The sequence below is a fragment of the Pavona decussata genome, unplaced genomic scaffold (assembly GCF_977016875.1).
Source record: "Pavona decussata unplaced genomic scaffold, jaPavDecu1.1 SCAFFOLD_76, whole genome shotgun sequence".
Taxonomy (NCBI): Eukaryota; Metazoa; Cnidaria; class Anthozoa; order Scleractinia; family Agariciidae; genus Pavona; species Pavona decussata.
Window position 1 is genome coordinate 840039 of NW_028145494.1, and position 19624 is coordinate 859662.

General features: G+C 39.4%; 2 protein-coding genes across 2 annotated transcripts; both read left to right on the forward strand.

Annotated features, from left to right (window-relative positions):
• Window positions 1-3500: 3500 nt before the first annotated feature.
• Window positions 3501-11252, forward strand: LOC146476510 (uncharacterized). Its single transcript, XM_085114384.1, has 5 exons — window positions 3501-3759; window positions 6531-6587; window positions 8061-8235; window positions 9163-9296; window positions 10412-11252. Exons 1-5 carry the CDS (start codon window positions 3610-3612, stop codon window positions 10595-10597), a joined length of 702 nt encoding a protein of 233 aa, XP_084970510.1. The 5' UTR covers window positions 3501-3609; the 3' UTR covers window positions 10598-11252.
• A 1862-nt stretch (window positions 11253-13114) lies between these two features.
• On the forward strand, window positions 13115-19343 carry LOC146476511 (uncharacterized). The gene is made up of 5 exons (XM_085114387.1): window positions 13115-13404; window positions 16376-16432; window positions 16908-17082; window positions 17977-18110; window positions 18464-19343. The coding sequence occupies exons 1-5, from the start codon at window positions 13255-13257 to the stop codon at window positions 18560-18562; spliced, it is 615 nt and encodes a 204-aa protein (XP_084970513.1). The 5' UTR covers window positions 13115-13254; the 3' UTR covers window positions 18563-19343.
• Window positions 19344-19624: the final 281 nt, after the last annotated feature.

Here is a 19624-nt window from a genome sequence, read left to right on the forward strand (position 1 = left end):
AAAGTTAACTTTACATAATAACGCAGATTTAGATAAGGCTATGCCTCGAAATTAAAGTAAATTATATGTTATTTTTTATTATCATTAATATCACAATAGAAAAGAGACGAAAAGGGAAAAGGAGAATCAGATTATACTGGCAAAGAGAAGGACATGGATGATCAGTTTTTCATTTGGTCGATTATCGTTTCCACGAGTCTACCGCGGTTTCAAGGATCTGAGAAGGTGCTGTTTCAATTCCCCACACCACACTATAAATGATAATCAAAATGCGGTTTCAACAATGCATTGTAGATACACAGAAGCGTTTCAAAAGGAACAAACGGTCTACTTTGCTTCAAGACGCCAATACCAGAAGCAAACGTTTTGGAAATGTCATCAACATGTGTACTCCAAGATAAATTTTCATCTATATAAACACAAAGAGATTTAGTCAAATGCAACATGGTTTACAGAGTTACCATTAATGATTAGCGAGAAATGAGAGTCTGCGTCTAAGAATATCCTTTCCTTGAAAAAAAGATGATTTTTTTAGCGTCCGGTCGTCGAAGGGGGATTCACTCCCAAGTATAACGTCAAATTATGATTATTATCAGCCCGTATTACCCATGAATATAATTGGGCAGTCAGGGACAGTTGTTTCGCCATGGTCAAGGTCATCAGCAAACTTTAGCGGCGCAGGTGCATGTAAAACAATCAGTGACTTTAATAGATCTCTTGGGTCTCGCAATTTTTCAACGACGGCAAAATTTCGAGACTCAACGATCTATTAAAATCGACCTCACTAATTAAAATAGTTTGCATGGATCCCTGCTAATGTTATTTAATTTATTGCATAAAATGCACTTTATGAAAACATTTATCGCTGAGACAGGAAGGAGTCTAGGCGACCGATTTCGCGAACATCTTCGACACGTTGAAAGAAATGACAACGGATGCATCGAAACTAGTCGCTCGACACTTTCATCTCCCTAAGCACTCTTACAAACACATGGTGTCTCTCTTCAGCATGGTAACACAGAAACCCGCAAAACTAAAAAAAAATTCATCTTGCAAATCGACACTCTTAATCCACATGAAATCATATCAATGCTGACTTGGAAACAGTATCAGAATAGTTCAGAATAGTTAATTTTAAACGTTGTTTTTATTTTTTACTAGATAATTTGACTTTTTTTATATAGGAAAATATTTGCCTTTATTTTGTATTTTGTCAGGTTATGTATTTAGTTGGATTAGGAGGGCTGCACTGAAAACCGCCTTGGCAAGTTGGACCCCTCGATAAACATTATTATTATTATTATTATTATTATTATTATTATTATTATTATTATTATTATTATTATTATTATTATTAATGCTTTTTATTCGACTAATTTATTCTTGTTTTTCACATTACCATGCTTCCACCAATGGCGTAGTTCTACTGCTTACTATAAACATATACATTGATTCGCTCTGACAAAGGCTAACACTCGAAATATCAGCAGCACCCAACAGCTCTTTACGGTGGTCAATTTACCTTTAGTTATCAACTCTGTTAATAAACCAAACATTCGGTGACTCACCACCGACACAGGACCACATGCAGTTTCTTTAGTAATCCAATCGCTAATGTAGGTTAACGTAACGGAATTCAAAATGTGCTTCTTCCCTGTTTTTGATAATTATATATAAAGACGAAATGCTTCTTGAAGTTCTTCAAAACGTCCAACCGAAGTAAAGCAACCGGCGAAATATAAAAGTTACGATGAACAATTCTATCAATAACGATTACCATCGACATTGTTAAATAATAAAAACGGAAGAAATGAAAAGAATCGCACTTGTATGTATTGTTTTTTTGTTTCAATTGGATTTACCTATCGTTATTTTAATTTATGGGAAATCTGATTTAGTATTAATTTTGCACAGGTCATGGGCTTCTGTCTAACGCTGATTACTTTCTTCCTGGTGTATTATTGGTACCAGCAGGTGTTCTATTTTGGACTGTTTCTTAGGAAACGAAACCTTTATTCAAAGCACCTTAAATTGTTTTTTTTTTTTTTTTTCCCAGACAACAAATGATTATATGCCAGTTTCAGTTGATCTCAAGTACATTCAGCTTTCACTGGAATTTACCTGGAAATGACCTTTTCCTTGTTTTAATTTTGGTCGTTTTCGGTATAATTGCATCGTGTTTCTTACCGAATTTATGCCAGCCGATATTTCTACTTAAGATTACTCTTTATCGAACTTATTTGAATAACAATAGTCAGAGAACCTTTATCATTTGAAGATGTTTAGACCTTCAATCATAAATGGCGGCCGATAAAATATTATTTTATTTTCAGGAAAATTAGCGTCATTAGCCTCGTTATTCAACGGAATTTTACTCTAAAATGAGGTTAGCAAGTCAGTTAGGTTCGGAAAGAATAACAAATAGGTGTATGCCAGTGTAAACACCTTTTGTTTTGAGAACACCTACGGCATATTTTTAAATTAGATCTTTGAAACTTACTATACACTCACAAACACTCGCTCTGTAATTTATGGAAATAAATACTATTTGGCCTTATCACCTGAGTTGATAAGGTAATTTTGCCACCGTAAAGAGATTCGAGCGCTGAAGTTTCGATCGTTAGCCCTTCGTTAGAGCCGAATGACGCGAATCGTGATTCGCTTCGATGAAGGGCTAATGTTCCAAACGTCAGCTCTCAAATCTTTCAGTACGGTGACCAACACAGTTGATAAAACCAAATTCTCCGTTCACGGAGAACAACATCTTCCCATCTTTAAATTACTTCTTTAGACACTAATCCCTTGTCAATTTATGGAAATGGCGTGCAATTTTAGTACCGCCTTTTCTTCTTGGACAAGTTCTTGTTGTTTTGGTAATTGTTGTATTCAAACCAGCCGTGTGAGAGCAGACGCCTTAGTTTCCGGCTTTTGTTTCACTCACCGGCAACAAAACGCAGAAAAGAGGTCTGTTCTCGCGGGTTATATTTAAGATATCACATCGACTATTAACTGGAAATAAATTACTTATTTCCCTGTAAACCAGGGAATTGTTTTATCTTTTCTACTGCGCATTGACAGTTATGGTGTACTGTGAGTTCATGTCGTCTTCCAGAGCCCACGCCGTCTAAGATCAGCGAAATTCCCTCTTATGCTTTGCGCATGCGCTGACCTGTTAACAACCAAATATCCCTGAAAAGCGTCATGCAGTTTTATTTATTTCATGTTTCGCTGATCACGAAAACATTTACACATTTATTATGAAAGATTTCATTTTGCAAGTACTAAGACGTTCTGATCTAAGTTGCGGGGCGAAGTTTCGCTTATAGAAAACACTTTTTGACACCAACCGACGCCCGAAATTTCGCGCAAGACATTCTGCCGGCCTCTATCATCACCAACCATGCGATGCAAAGTCATTGGTATTTGTCTTGATGCATAATAAAGAGTAAAAATACGCAAAATAATGCAAATCGCTCGATGTAATTTGTATTTGCGTGCTGAGTGCCACAACGCCCTTGGCGGTCTACAAGAAGCGGTTTGGAGAAATACGCTCCCATCTTAGCTTAGTTCTCAGCTCCGTTCTGACAGTATCTTGAACAGCTCCCGGCGATGAATGATCTCGTAGAAGAAGGCAAGGCCAAAGCGGCCGGAATCATATCCATTTTGATCGGTGTGTGTGCCTTTATAGAGCTGGTATGCGGATTTATCTACCTCAGCAAAGGTGGCCCCGAAGGTTCAGGCTTGTGGTCCGGAGTTGGGGTAAATAACTATTGATATTTTCTGTAACATAAACTTATCATTTCCTATATTGTAAATTGAAAGAGCGCCTTGAGTTTTTTTTCTGTTGGTTCAGTTAAAATCTGTCATTACAGTTTCATCGAGCCCGTAAAAGCAAAAATAAGTGATTCCATACTTTTTCCGCTTTCGAGTTTTGCCAACTTTGCCTGAGCACAGCTTAAACTCAGTTTTATGTTTTACACAATTGTTATACCAGTCCTTATAGATGTTACTTGAGTCACTGAACGATTTTGAAAGGGAATTAAACAAAAATATCTTGAACCGAAATCGGTTATTCATACTTTAGAAATCAAACCACCTGGCCTTGACGGCGGCAAGGGAGGGTTCACAGCTAATCAGAGCCAAATGCTATCAGAAATTAATGGGTTTTTTTTACCATTGGTCGGTTATGTGCGAGAGTTCATGCATACATCGATTCCATGTACATCATCAGCTATAAGACTGTCTGTGATGAGCAAACTAAAGCCGCTATGGCTTTCAAACTAGCTGCTTACTAGCCATTGATATTGAAATTTCGTTTTTCGATAATGACGCAGGCAGAAAGACCAGAGGCCCCTGTTCGCAAAATGGATGTGATTTTCATTTCGTAGGTTATTCAATGCCCATTTCTAGACTAAGGTTTGATATTTAAGGATTCACCGTGTAAGTCGAGGTGCATTCTCAACTTAACTCGTTTTGCTTGTCAAGGAAAGCGTACTTTCAATGCTGAATATTATGCATGCAAGCACTAAATTTCTATTCAACACATTGTTTGCCAAGACAAGGATCGATGAAACTAGTATTGAAATTTCTCGATGAGCATTATTTGCATGTTCTTGGATGAAGTATCAAGATTATGTACTGTTCCAATATAAAATATGCATAAGCATAATTCATTATTTTGTGGACTTGTAAATGTAATATAGAAAATTCTGGCGAGCCGTATGCAGTAGTTTTTAGACCGATAGATCACCTACTGAACTATCGCAAGATAAAAAAAAAAAGAAAAAACGTTCACTATGAACAAATACCTTTTTGGATGGGTATCATGTAATAACAAGAGCGTCAAGACCGATTTGTTGATTTACAAATGAAAGTCGCTGCCGGGAAACAATGCAATGTACCAATCTCTCGGCTAACACGTGTGATAGATGTCACTGACGAATATTTATGTTCCCGGAAAACTAATTTTTCGAAATCACAAAATTCCTTACTCTTTTATTTCAAATAATAGAAAACATTCCCTGTACGCGTATGCGAAATACTGCTTCCTAGCTGATTTTGTATTTGATAGTATAGTATTTCAAATTCAGCGTATTTTGTATTTAGGTGGTCTATGTGACTACCATCCATCTTATGACTCATGTATTCATTTGTTTCGTTTCATTTCTTAGCTTAGCGATTTTTTCGGCCATGAAATTGCAATGAATAAATAAGTTTGAATAGTGCAGCCGAGATTTGTGGACGGATTAACCCTTTATGCTCCAATCAGTATCAACAGGCCTATACTTTCCTCGCAATTCTCATACAGTTGTTTGTGTCTGAGTTTGTTTAAACGTCAAAACCTTTATCTTAGTTTTATTCATGTCCTGTTCAATTAAGTATAGTGATATTGCAGCGAGAAATTAGATGCCATTCCATACCATAACTTTGATTTACACAAAACGGCTTTTAAGCTCACCGAGTAGCTTCTGCATGGAGACGAACATGTTAGACTAAAGAGTTGAAGAACAATAGTTTTCACACATTTAACACGGTCACACGTAAATATTTTTATCCACAGTTCAAACGATCTTGGAAAGTATGATTAACAGCATTCAGAACGGTTTTCATGTTCCACTGAATAGTCTCACGGTTTCAAGCGGTTAGGGCGACCACGATTCAGGAGCAGATTACATGGAAAAAGTTTCGCACCTAAGTGTAAAACGCGAGAGTTTTCTTATTATTGTTTGGTACAATTCTCGGTAACTGCTAGTCGGTTTTTTACGTTCGTCTTTTCTACTTGCGTGTCTTTGCCTTTGAAATTTTAATTCACGCGTGCTTGACTTGTATTTGAAACAATGGGCTAGAATTTTAATTTTCTTTAAAAATGCCGACTATTGTCCTGGCTCCACGTTCTATCTGCTCGAATCTTGACAGGTCAAGGTAGAATGTTCTATCGTTTGTCTCAAAATTAAAATATATTTTTAAGCAAACAGTTGACTAATTTGTTCAATGTTTTTAGACTGGAAATCCCAGTTTGCCGAACTTTTCTATTTCAAAAAAGCTGAAGGGATTAAGGTCTTAAAATACGGCCAAAAAGGCTGTCATTTTTGCGAGTTTTTTTTCCTTTATCGCAAAAGTCGCAAAAATATGACAGTCACAAAATGCGTACGCACATGTAGGTCCGCAATACGTCCGCGCAAATTCGCCATTTCCGATTTGCTTTGAACCTCGTTACGCCATAGTTCTAAACAGATGTTCAAGAGTGCTCCTGTTTCTGTCCATACTGCTTACATATTTTCAGCATTTCTTTCCTCTTTATCAATAAATATTATTAACACACACACACATGTTAACACCCCGAGGTTCTATTTCGAGGTTCTTTTTGAACAGATAGTGATTTGGGTTTAACTTTTCTATCCGCATGGGAAGCTCTGAGTCCGAAAGCTTGATTTTGTTTCTTAAATTTTTTTAGTTGTTGGAGAAAAACATTATTAAATAATTTGGAAATTTTACTTTACTAAGTTATCTGTACGTGTGTCTTATTGCAGCTGGTGATCATTACTGTTCTTGGAATCGTGACTTGGGTGAAGAAAAACAAAACAACGGTAGGATAAATTTCAAAAAAGGAAGCAATTCGTTAAATAGACTTCATGTTAAAAAAAAACTGATATACCACGAAGCAGTCAGCAGTTCATTGGCACAATTAGTGTAGTGTTGAAGCAACCTTGCTCCCAAGGGCTTTTCCCTTGTAAATGGCCATTTCCGAGTTGCATTGAAAGTTATTATGAAAGCAAGAGATATGTCCAGAAATGCACGCTAATGAGATGCATGAACTGTATGACAGACATGACAAAGTGTCCCCTACCCTTAATTCTTACCAAAACACAAATAATTCTGTCAAACATGAAGTCATATGAAAATGACAAAAAGGTCTGTCTTATATAAAGTACCCAAAATCAGGGTTAGGTGCATTTCTGGACATGAGTGGAAAGCAAGGCTAAGTGCAAAGTTTTTACAATAAAAATAAGTATTCATCCACATGCAAACAAAACTAATTTTCAAGTGAAAGCTTTCCAACTATCCTCGCTTGACAGCAACTCGGAAATGACTTATTCGGTGAGACTGACTCCCTGGAACGCTGTTGGCGTTGCCCAGTGGGGAATACGAGTTTGAATACGACAACAGGGACAGAATAAACAGGAAACAAGCTGCCTCTTGTTCATTCTGTCCCCGTTGCCATTGCCATTCTGTTCCTCAGTGGGGCAGTGCACCGTGAAAATCTCAAGTTTTGTCGCTCTTTGAAGAAGGCTGGTTTGGCCAGCCGAAATATTGTTTTAAAATATATTACGTTGTGTCAGCTTTGCAGTAGTCTTTGGACTTCTCAGTCGTCTATTTTTCAAGTTTGGCTGATTAGATCTCCTGTGAGATCCAACGTACAAGCAAGCAGGATCTTCGTTCACGGCTTTTGCAGTTTTTAAAAAAAACGCTCTTTGACTACCGTGCTTCTCCACGTTACATTAGGAATCGGACATCTTCCGAGACTCCGGGGGCAGATAGTTGGGTCAGGAGGAAGTCAAAACGGGTTTTCTTGTAAACTTACCCGTTTGGACTCCCCATGACCCATCTATCTTCCCCTGGGTCTCCGAGAATGGGAACCCCGAGGGGGGGGGGGTGTCTAGCGGAATTTTATCCATAAAAAATAAGTTTTGCTGTTATTAATACTGTTGTTTCCCTTCTTATTTTATCGTTTTGTTTGAAAGAGTCGAAGTTGTTTTGTACTTATGAGTCTAATAACTGTTTGTAAGTCTTTGTAATAGCTCTCGGCGTCTGCTTTTTGTAATTAATGCTAGTTATGCCTACGTAGTTAGTTCTAGCTAAACGTAACGTTTGTAATGTTGTTGGTTATTAAACAAAAGGTTTTGCTATTATAATTGCTGGAAATTGTTTTAATGACCATCGGACCAGCAGACTCCTTTATTTTGTACGTGTCTTTGAAGTGTAATTCTATCCAACCTATATAAAGCAATCACTAAGCCATCCACCGAGCGTGACCGGTTCCTTAATTTCACTGATTGCAGATGGTGTTTTACTTGGTGATGTGCATCTTATGGTTCATCGTAATGATTATTCAAGTCATCATTGCACTCATTGCCTGGTTGGTCTGGACCATTATCCGCAGAGCTGTGGAAAAAGAGTGCAGTCAGATTGGAGATACGTGCGTTTGTCATGCAGAAAAGGAGGTCCCCACAACAGGTAAAGAAAGATGTTGTAAATATGTAGCTGTATTAGTGGCAGGAGCAACAGCAGCGGTAGCAGCAGCAGCAGCAGCAGCAGTAGTAGTAGTAGCAGCAGTAGCAGTAGCAGTAGTAGTAGTAGTAGCAGCAGCAGCAGCAGTAGTAGTAGCAGCAGCAGCAGCAGTAGTAGTAGTAGTAGTAGTAGTAGTAGTAGTAGTAGTAGTAGTAGTAGTAGTAGTAGTAGTAGTAGTACTAGTACTAGTACTAGTAGTAGTAGTAGTAGTAGTAGCAGTAGCAGTAGCAGCAGCAGCAGCAGTAGTAGTAGTAGCAGCAGCAGTAGCAGTAGTAGTAGTAGTAGTAGTTGTAGTAGTAGTAGTAGTTGTAGCAGCAGCAGTAGTAGCAGTAGCAGTAACAGTAGCAGCAGCAGCAGCAGCAGTAGTAGTAGTAGTAGCAGCAGCAGCAGTAGCAGTAGCAGTAGCAGTAACAGTAGTAGTAGTAGTAGTAGTAGCAGCAGTAGAAGCAGTAGCAGTAGCAGTAGTAGTAGCAGTAGCAGTAGCAGTAGCAGTAGCAGTAGCAGCAGCAGCAGCAGTAGTAGTAGTAGTAGTAGTAGTAGTAGTAGTAGTAGTAGTAGTAGTAGTAGTAGTAGTAGTAGTAGTAGTAGCTGCAGCAGCAGTAGTAGTATTATTTAAAAATTAGAGGAAGTGTTTGAGCCATTCAACTAAGCGCTGCTTTCCGAACAAATATTCCACAAAAAGGACTAGCTGAATCTCCTTTCTGCTCCTAAATCCTATACCTGGCCTCTTATTTATTTGTTCATGAGGTTAGCTATTTATTTATTTATTTGTTTATTTAGTTAGTTAGTTATTAAGAGAAGAAGGAGACTGCTCGAAGTCTATTTATTTCCTTATTTACTAAATTTTATCTATTTTTTTCCTTAACCTCACAGTGCACAACTGCGATGACATCAGAGTGATTGAGAGCTGTTTCCTCGCCATTCTCATCGTTGGAGGCTTCTCTGCTATTTTCACATTGGCTGGATCCATCGTTGGCTGCATGGGCACCTGCTGTGCACGAACACAGGTAACCAAAGCCTGCATACTGTCATGCCCAGGGCGCTTCTTTTTTTGTAAACCAAAGAACCTGGGTGCGAGAATGAATCAGCCTCGTTCTTAGGGCTTCTCCCTTCTACGCCCCTAGCCCTGGGAACGAGGTTGAAAATGAATCGTACAGAGTTGTAAAACACAGGGTGCATATTCGCAACGTCGCGCAAAAGACGTTACCATAATCAAGTTAAATCAAGAGCCAAATGTGCTCAAACTACTGAATTTAAAGAGAACCGAAGTAGCCGGTACGGTCAACTAGACACCGAGATTACCCTTCAGAAATAGCGTTCACGGGAACATTTTCTTGTAAGGAAATCTGCATACACAGTTTGTCAACTTCACTCAGTTTCAGTGACGCTTCTAACATGATGATTCTTGTACATTTTTTTGCTGACGAGTACTGAATGATAGCCCCACGACAGAAGCAATCTTAACTCATCAAACAATGATAGATAGATAGATAGATAGATAGATAGATAGATAGATAGATAGATAGATAGATAGATAGATAGATAGATAGATAGATAGATAGATAGATAGATACAGGTCTTATCGCCCAGCTTCTTTCCCCCTCCTTTCTCCCACCGCTTTCCCCTACCCGCTGTTCCATTGTCCCCTGCGCCCCAAACGACACTGGAAAGAAATAATTTTAACCCAGGATACAGTGATTGATAAAAGATAAGAGTTTATCTCCCAGTTCCTACCTTTCTCCCCTGTTCCCTCGGATTCAAGCCCCTACCCGCTGTTCCACTGGCCCCTTATATCCGATAGAAATACTTTCAATTCATGTTACAGTTATAAAAAAGGGTGAGGGCTTATCCCCTTGCCACTTTCCTCTTATTTTCTCCCCTTCCCCCCTCCCCATTTCTTGCCGCTTCTCGCAGTTAAAATGTCCCCTACTCCCGCTCGCTGTTTCCTACCTCCTCTTGCTCTTCAGCTCTTCTGCTCTCTTCGCCTTAATCAGTTCCAACCAAGCCGTCGATTCCCAGTTCTCAGTGGAGGAAAGCAAGGTCCATAGGGCTGATTTTGATATCCTTACTCTTTAATATGACAACATTGATTGAACCGCTAACATAGGCCTTCATTCCACAGCCTGCTAGTGTGGTCGTGGTGCAGCAACCGGGGGGATATCCGATGGCGGTAGCGCAGACCACAATGATGACCACCCACCAGGGGTATCCACCGCAGCAGGGCTACCCAGGGCAGCAGCCAATGGGGGCTTATCCCATGGGAGCAGGAGCCCCTCCTCCAGATTATGGGTTACCAGAAAAGCAGTAGACATCAAGTGGCTCAAATAACCTGATCCGGTCTTTTGTTTTGTAGTTTAGTCTTGTGCCAATACTTGGGTAAGCGTCTTTTAGAATAGGTATCCGATCAGGTGTGTCAAAAGTAGAGCCACTCCGGACTCACCCATTAGAATAGGACTTCATTCTAGTTTGTAATCACCTCCTTAAAAAATTAGTTCTAGTTTCATGGCCATTACTTAACTTTTTAACGACCGTTGCTTGCATGAAAGCTTTTTTTTTCAGTGCATTCATAGTTAACGCGGTGGCCGTTCTTTTTGTTTGTCACTGCGTTTTTCCTAAAGCCGGGTGTTGTACTTGCCGGTTGCAGTATAATTATTTTAAGTGTAGTAAAGTAATTGCAATTTGCACGAATGCAGCCTCGTTCCCAGTCGTACTTTGCAAGGGACTGAACGTCACGTCACTCCGGCAACTGATCGAGAACACGCGCTTATCGCGCCATCGCTCTGGGTCCCAAGCCTTAGACAGGCAGCTCGGCAAGTTCGGCTGGCTCGATAAGGGCGATTTAACCTGAGAACGAGGCTGACATATTGGGAACACGACAATGAGAAGATTAGCTGTCCCTCGTCCATCGAGGCGTGTGTGTAATAAAGCTGCAAATGTTCATTAAAGAATGATTTTCCACTGTGCGTGCTTGCCTATTGTCTACTTAGACCTACTCACTTTTATGTTTGGTTAATCGCTGTTTCCGATGAGATTCGTTTCGACTTCGACGCAAGGCTCCACTTGGCACAATAATTTTTCTTAATTTTTCATGCTTGGTACGCTTGCCGCTTGGCGCAAACTCTTGTACTTCACGGTCCGTCTTGCGACTCTCTTTTATTCTCTCTTTTGATGATTATTTACAAAATATCTACAACGCTCGTGATGTATCACAGAAGGAAAAAAGATTCCGTATACACTCTTATGACAATCCAAGTGGTTTCCTTCCCTAATAAATAAAACACTTTGTTTTTTTTTTTTTGCTTGTATTTGTTTGTTTTTTTTACTGTACTGTGGTTTCGCGCTAAAAGTGTGTCGCCTTAGCAAGGACGCCAAAAGACCAGGACGCTTTTCTTTATCATTGTCTTTTCCATTCTCAACAGAAAGTTAGCCATTCATTGCATCCACAGCCAAGTAAGACAAATCCAAACTAAAAGATGGTTTTAACAGCTTCAAAGAAAACATCAATGTTTTGTTTTAAAGTGAGTTGTATCCATTACTATGACCTACTATTTGTTGAGCCGGGAAGGGTGAAGCATGCGGCATGCTCTTCTAGAGGAAATGGCGTAGCTTTAATATCAAGTCCCAGGTGAATACCCTTTTGTGTTATGTTGAGCGTTCAATATGTAACCGGCCTCCGGACTGAAACCGCAAAGATATTCCCAAATGAAATGTTGGAAAACGTTGACAAACAATCAACGCCACGGAAAAGCATTGCTTAATTAATAGCTTTGCTTTGAATGTTCACGCACTTTAATTTTCATACACAGACACAATCGCATTACGTGAATCAAGGTTCAACGCTGTAAAAGAAAGGATTAACCATTCTAAAAGAGCCAAACAGCTAAGCACACTGACCTATCAAGAGATGGAGACGATAAAAAACATAGTTTACTCGCATCCAATTGGAAAAATTCAAAGAGCATTATAAAGTAAATGAACCAAACCAATTGATTATAAATTCTGAACCTTTCAGCTCCTGAAAAGCCATGATTTGCCTTGTAAATCGCTTTCAGTAACCTCTGAATTAAACATACTTTAAAGGCCACTTGAGCACATGGTGTAAATGCGACCTCCTTTTGTGCCGAGTGAAGATGGCGAAATTTGCCGCTTGATAAACAGGACAGCGGCCGTCCATTAAAGTGCTGCTATCTTTCAACGCAGAAATATCGAACAATCTTTTAACGCATTTGCACTTTTACCGATTTGCTTTTGCAGGCAACGAACGTTTCACGCAAATTGCGCCTCAAAAACGGGCAAGATGTAGTTCCGTTACCTACTAATTTTCGCCAAAATTTTAAACGAAAAGTTGTACTGCATTTGCACTTTAATTCATTGATCCGCTTGAATCACCTAATTGGGTAGCATTATAAGGTGTGTACTGTATGTTTTATTTGCCGTGTCTTATTTAATTCGAAACTGAATGCGAAATGGCGTATTTTTCTATAAAAAACGAAACTAGGTATAAATAGAATATTCCACCATCAAACAGAGGGAGAAAATGTTTCAAAAATAATCTTAAAAGGGCGGTACAGGAGTTATAACTCTAAAAAGTTTATATTTTGAGCGAGCTCGTTACCTCGCAACCACACAATGCCTAGTCCACCAAGTGCTAATGATTAAGGCGAAAACAATAAGTTGGATTTTAGTGTCTCATTCCACATTATTCAAACGCAGATTATTGCAATTGTTAACTGTCATATCACTGGTCAGTGAAATCTGTTTAGAAGCAACTATTTACATTTGTCGTTATGGCCACAAGCAAATAACAAATCTCTTGGGGCTGCTGGTGGGCAAGCCCTTGGTTAAAAAAAATTGTTGCAGTAAAAACGTTTAGTCGCTTACTGAGAAAGGTTAGGCTCCGTTGCTTAGAGAACTTTGCGCTCAACAAATTTAACGCTGTGTTTTCTTTGACTGGTACTGAAAAAGATGACGGAAGTCGAGCCAGGAAAAGCGAAGGCCGCAGGAATCGTGGGCATCTTGGTTGGTATTACGGCTTTGGTCAACTTGATTTGCGGATTTATCTACGTCGGTTTAGTAGGTGGAGCAGATGCTTCTGGTATATGGTCTGGCATTGGGGTAAGCGAACTTATTTTCTTTTTCTATGTACACGTATAAATGTTTTGAGATCCATTCCTGAATCTAAGTGACCACAGCCAAGAAAACTTCAGTTTTAAAACGGACAATATCGCATATTAGGGTCACTTCTGAATGCATTTTTTTTTTTTCGCCGCGTGTTTAGTCTGGTAGTAGATTCATAAAACTTGCGAGGAAGAAATTTTTTTGTGTGTGTTTGCTACAAATGGCTAATTTTTAATTAATTTTGTTCGCAATCGGATCATTAATGTACCCTATACAGTGGTTCAATTTGATCGGCTGTTTCTATACAAATCATGGTAGATTCAACTTTTTTTGCTCAAGATAGCGGCGGGAAGGAAGGTTCATTTTGGATTCAACAAATTGCCTTGAAACTTTCGCTGTCTGCAGTTTTGTTGGAAAGAACGCGGTTTAAACTTTAGGCTGATTTAACTACGAAGGGAAAGCGTTTTATTTCGCTCGTTTCCTGGCTTTGCTGTTCAAACAAGGGCTTTGCCATTGCATCGCCGCTTTCAATTTAAGGCGCTTTTCGAAGTGACGGAGTTCAGCTACAAAACCCAAGATTTAGCCTTCATCAACAGTTTTTTTGAACAATTTTTAATACATATATTCCAACCAGAACAAGGTCCTGGCAAAATTTCAAAGCAAACTTGAAAAGCAACTTGACAAAAGGCTGGCTCTTCAAGATAAATGCATAAAGATGGACAATTAGCTTAGAGCATTATGCCGCTTATATATTCAGTCTATGAATGCCACGTCCGTTTAAAACAGCATGAGCGCTTAGCGGTGGTAGTTTTATACAATCGAAACTGAATTACGATCGCAGTAGGCGATTTTCAAACAGTCATACGGATTGGCAAACTGTGCAATGGCTAGATCAAGGGCGATATTAAAAACATCAATTGTCCCTTAATTTTCCAAATCTTTCTTTGTCGCACAAATTTGAATACGCAAACTGAAAATGATAGGAAAACACGCCAGTTTTTGAAAATTTCTAATGAGCAACTTTAAAGTGGCAAATCTTGTCTTTCTCCTAGAACGTTTTCCGAGAGTTCTTGATTTGCTGACGAATTTTTCTTTAGCACTGATCAGCTTAAGCTTACGTAATAGGTCACAAGCGATCAAGCACTGCAACTCTCAGAGCAGCAAATCTCTTTAAGAATTGAGCAAAGTAAGAATTAAGAAAATCGTCTATCTCGCTGAATATTTTGGACGAAGAAAGGTGTTCATAAAGCCGTCGTTAGTTGTATGTTGCCAGTACGTTGCCATGTCAACACCGAATGTTTGTTGGCGACACGCCTAATTTGAATTCAGGACGCATGCTGTGAAAGGCGCTAAAGTTAACCCTCTATTTACTATTTCCACCAAACTTTCCTAAACATAGACTGCAAACTGAAAGGTCTGTTTTTTGTCTTGCTTTCCTCGTTCGCTCGATTCTTTTCCCTCCTCCACGTTTTCGTACGACGGACGAATGCAAAAACTACGAACTGTTTTGCAGCACATCACTGACAAAGCTAAAATTTGTGCTTAGCATAAAACACTTATCAATGCTTGACATTCTTTAGATTCTTGTCATTCCTATAACTGAGGCATTTATAGCCTAAATACTCGGAATATCAATTTTCAAAAGAAGGCAATTCTGGCTTTTCCGATTTAACTACAACTTTCCCAAAAGAAGCAATTTCGTTCTCCGTTCTTTCCGCTGTTGGTACCAGACTGGTCCCACTCTAGAAAATATGTGGGAGTCTGGACACGAATTTTGCCTCATCAGGGATTGTGGGATTGCTTGGGGGGAAGCCATGATATGAACGAAAGTAGGATTTATGTTACAGCAGGCAGCCCTTGGGAATGTACTACACAACTGATATATTTTCTTTGTCGTCTTTGTTGAGGAGAAAGAAGCAAGGACAAAAGCCAAGTAAATTTCTCGCCCCTCAATGTTTTATCTGTCATTCCAAACAGCGTTGTATTCTTTATCGAAATTAACACATTTCTTGGCTTGTCCTGTTTAACGCACTACATTTCTTTAATCACCCAAACGATCCCAGAAATCATAGCACCTGAAGATGCGCATATCATATGCGCAGTAGCAAAAGGAGGCCTTTGAGTAACAAGATTCTACACCCTGCGTTTCGTATCTTTTGGAGAGCCTTCTATCTGAAACTAGTAATAGTTTTCACTAGAGCTGCCCCCGCTTTTGAAGATCTGTTTAACACCTATATATGGTTTTTACTGGATATAAATACTGTGCATACGAATGTTAAAAAAGAAACGTTTGAATATTTATTGAAGTTAACATCCATGTAACTGGTTAGCATATTTCTCTGTAAATTTGACATTGAAATTTATTACAGTCATACAGTTTTGTTTTGTGAAACAGCAACGTATTGTATATATAATTATGTGAACTCGGGGTTTGAAAGGCTGCTAAAGATGCAGAAGATGGCGAAACGTGACTTCGTGTTTGCAAGACCTTGCCACTCTGCTAGAAGATGGCAAAACGCGAACTTGTGGTTGAAATGCTGCTAAATGATGGCGAAATGCGAACTCGTGGTTGCAAGACCTTGAAACACTGCTAGAAAGAACTCGAAATGCTGCAAGAGGACGACGAAACGCAAACTCTCGCTCGCAAGACCGTCAAACGCTGCTCGAAGACCTCGTGGTTGCAGAATGACAGCTACCCGACAGCACCTTGCGCGCTTACTGAAATATTACCCGAGACCACCGTGCGCGGCTAGTTTGATCAAATCGAGATTTTTTCGCATACTAACAAATTTACTTAGAGTACTTACTTTCTTACATTTTGAAATTCCTTATATGTGCACACACGGGGAATCCTAGGGTGCCTCTTTGGGTTTTGTGCCTCTGGGCCAAAACCCTGCGGGGGCAATAAAGAGTTGTTTATTTGTTTCGTGGTTTGTTTTTTTTCCTCTGACATCATTTCTTTTTGCAGCAATTGATTATTGCCATCTTGGGGATTGTGACATGGGTAAAGCTAAACAAAATGGCGGTAAGTTAAACCTTTTAATTTCTAAAACTACCCAATACTTAGCTGTTAAAATTCTAGATTAGTATAAAAAAAAAGGCACCCACATTAATTTAAAGGCTAGGTGGTACAGTTCACAGTGCACTAACCAAAGCATGGAAACTGTCACCAAATTATGAAATTAATAGATTAAAAAAATAAAATTAAATAAAATAAAATCGAGGGTTTTAACCAGTGTAACTTTGGTCAATCACAAATTAAGGATGCCAACAGTCCAATGAACCAATCAGAACTCACAAATCTGACAGCAGTTACGTGTAACCTGCGCAAAGCGCGGCATAACGCAATCATTCCAGGCACGACTGGTTTTGGTTCGGAAGATTCCATCCTTGGGGACCCTCACACCTCTTCAGTATTCGACCCTTAACAGCCCGTCACAATGCGAAAAACAACATCTTCTCATAGCACGTCGCTCACCTGCGTGAATTTTCTTTTGCAGTTTGTCTTTTACCTGGTGTTTTGCATACTCTGGCTGATCATTTGCATTGTGCAAGTCATTGTTGCCCTTATCGCGTGGTTGGTCTGGTGGGTCATTAAAAAGGTGGTGGAATCAAAGTGCAGTCAGGTCGGCAATAGTTGCATTTGCCATGCAAATGAGGCCCTTCCCTCAACAGGTGAGACCACGAGAAAACCAAACTTCGGATACCAGCACATGGAGATCCAATTTCGTTTCCAGGGCCTGCGTTCCTTTGGGTAAGCAGTTTGGCCTCCGCTGACCTAAAGCGCGCGAGGGCTCTGGGGACGAGATTTATGGAGATCGTACTTGCCGGGAGAAGTTGCTAAACATCAAGACAGTGCCTCTATTCTTATACGACTTGTTCGTTTGATAATGCATTAAATGGAAAAAAAGATACTGGTACATATCGGGTCTGAAACGTTGCGATACTTACTATGCTCTGTTGATTCATGGTGTTTATTTTCATTTTTTTTTATTCAAGCTTAAGCCTAGCACCTTTTCTCGTCCAAGAAATGTTCCTAGAACATTACCAGGAAGATATCAAATGATTTTCTCAAAGGAGAACATAAAATACTGACACGGTTTTGAACGATTTTTTTTGATAACGTAAGGGGAAAAATTGAAAAGAAACCCGGCCATTTTTTTAACAAGCTTAGTGCAATCCATTTCTTCTCTGGTTATCCGTGACCAGAGGCTCTGATTTATAGTTCCACTTAGATCTAGTGGAGTAATGAATAAAGTTCTTCCATTTTTCTTTTTTTTCCCGCTTTGATTTCTATCTGTGTTTAAGCGTGTTATAGTTACTGAGTAAAAAGGGTGATGTTTGGCCGGAGTGTGAGACTAAAAAGAAATGAGTTTGATCTTCTAAAGATCGGTAACGACTCAACGGTGGTCGAGCCCATGGTCTGATATAATTCAGATGATCTTATCGTGCAATGTCTTCGTGTCTCTTTCGTATTAAAGAATCAGTTTAATATTAGAGTGTGCATGATACTTCAAAATCACATCCTCCCCTTCTTTCTGTTTTAACCTCGACTTTTTCGGTTCACAGTGTCCAACTGCGGTGACATCGCAGTTGTCGAGAGCTGTATCATAGCCATTGTGATCTCCAGTGCTATCGCAGTCATTCTTATCTTTGCTGGTTCAATCATCGGCTGCATGGGTGTCTGCTGCGCCAAACCACAGGTAAATGTATTGAGCAGTATATAGTCAGATTGTCATGGAACTGCAAACTGCATCTCCCTTGCCGCGAATTAAATACTGGCCTTAATTCCCACGACGAGCTCCAAGCTGATCTCGTAGCTCAGTCTTTAACCTGGGCAATCCGCATTTCCTTTCCAGGGCTAGCAAGCCCGGGGAATTAGTAAGGACAGTAGTCTTCGCGACATTCAATAAAAATTATTTCGTTCCCTGTCTATCGTATTACTATGGAACTGTTTATTATGCTGTAATGAAGGAAGCTGTAGCTTTGAAATCAGTACACGAAGTCCTCAATTTTTACCGAATAATAATTTTTTTTTTTTTTTCTATTCACACAGACTAACGTGGTGGTGGTTCAACAGCCAGGAGTGGTGATGACTACTACTACAACGTCTCATCAACAGGAGGCTCCTCCAGAGTACCCCGCTAAGTACTAGTGGACGTGCGCATAGTCCCCTCGACTCTCTTTTGGCTTTCTAACTTCAGATCACTGACTAACAACAGACTTCCAGTTTGAGAGAAATTTTACTTCCGATTTCTGGCTGTTATTTGGCTTCGGATTTCCGCCAGTCGGAAGTAAGAGGCCCAGTGAGAATAGAGGATTGGATTAGCTTGCGCATGAGTTGTTGCCAATCAAGTCGAAGCATAATAAGCACGATTGAAAAAAAAAATACATTTAAGGGTAGCACATAACATTGTACATACTTCACTTATTTCATAGCACGTAGCGATGAATATAATTAAAAGCTTTTCCTGGAACTAAAACTATTTCTAGAATTTCCCGCCAATACTGGTCATAATCTAGAAGTTCATATTTTACTTTTGGGTGTGTTTTTCGAGTCGTTTAACAGTCTCCTAAATTCCTCTGTAGCAAGTCAGTTTTCAAAAGTTTCTTTCTTCAAAGTTACGTTTATCAGGGAGAACAGTCAATAGTTTTTAAGTCAACCAATATGCTTTGTTTCCAGAAGCTAGAAAATGCACGCGAAAGAGCGAGGATTTCTTCCAATATGCACCATACAGTCGTATTTTCGTTTTCGCGTTTTTCTGATAAAGTCAATAATGTTCTGTCAGTTCAAACTGTCGAAAATCATGCTTTGAAGGAGCAAAGAGCTGCCGGTCAGGTCTTAGTATTTATTTTATTACTTGTGAGAGATAACTTAAGTTTGTATTGATGTGTGAATTGCGTTAAATAAACAGCTAAGCACTTTCACCAACAAAGTCTCTCTTTGATAATTGGACGTGTGCACCCCCGGAAAGATCTGGACACGAGTGAAGCGAGGAGCGTTGGGTGTCATGGGAAGGATTTTTTGCCACTACCGGTCTGAAGGCCCAGTTGTTCAAAGTTTTGTTCCTCTGTTTTGAGTTAGACTTTTCTTAACCTTTAGCATGAAATTAGCTTTTTAAAACCATTTTAAACTAGAGAGATTAATTAAAAGAAAAAAAGAGAGATAGAGTTCTGGCAGGAGCCATAATCAGGGATGGAGTCCGCAAGCGTGGGA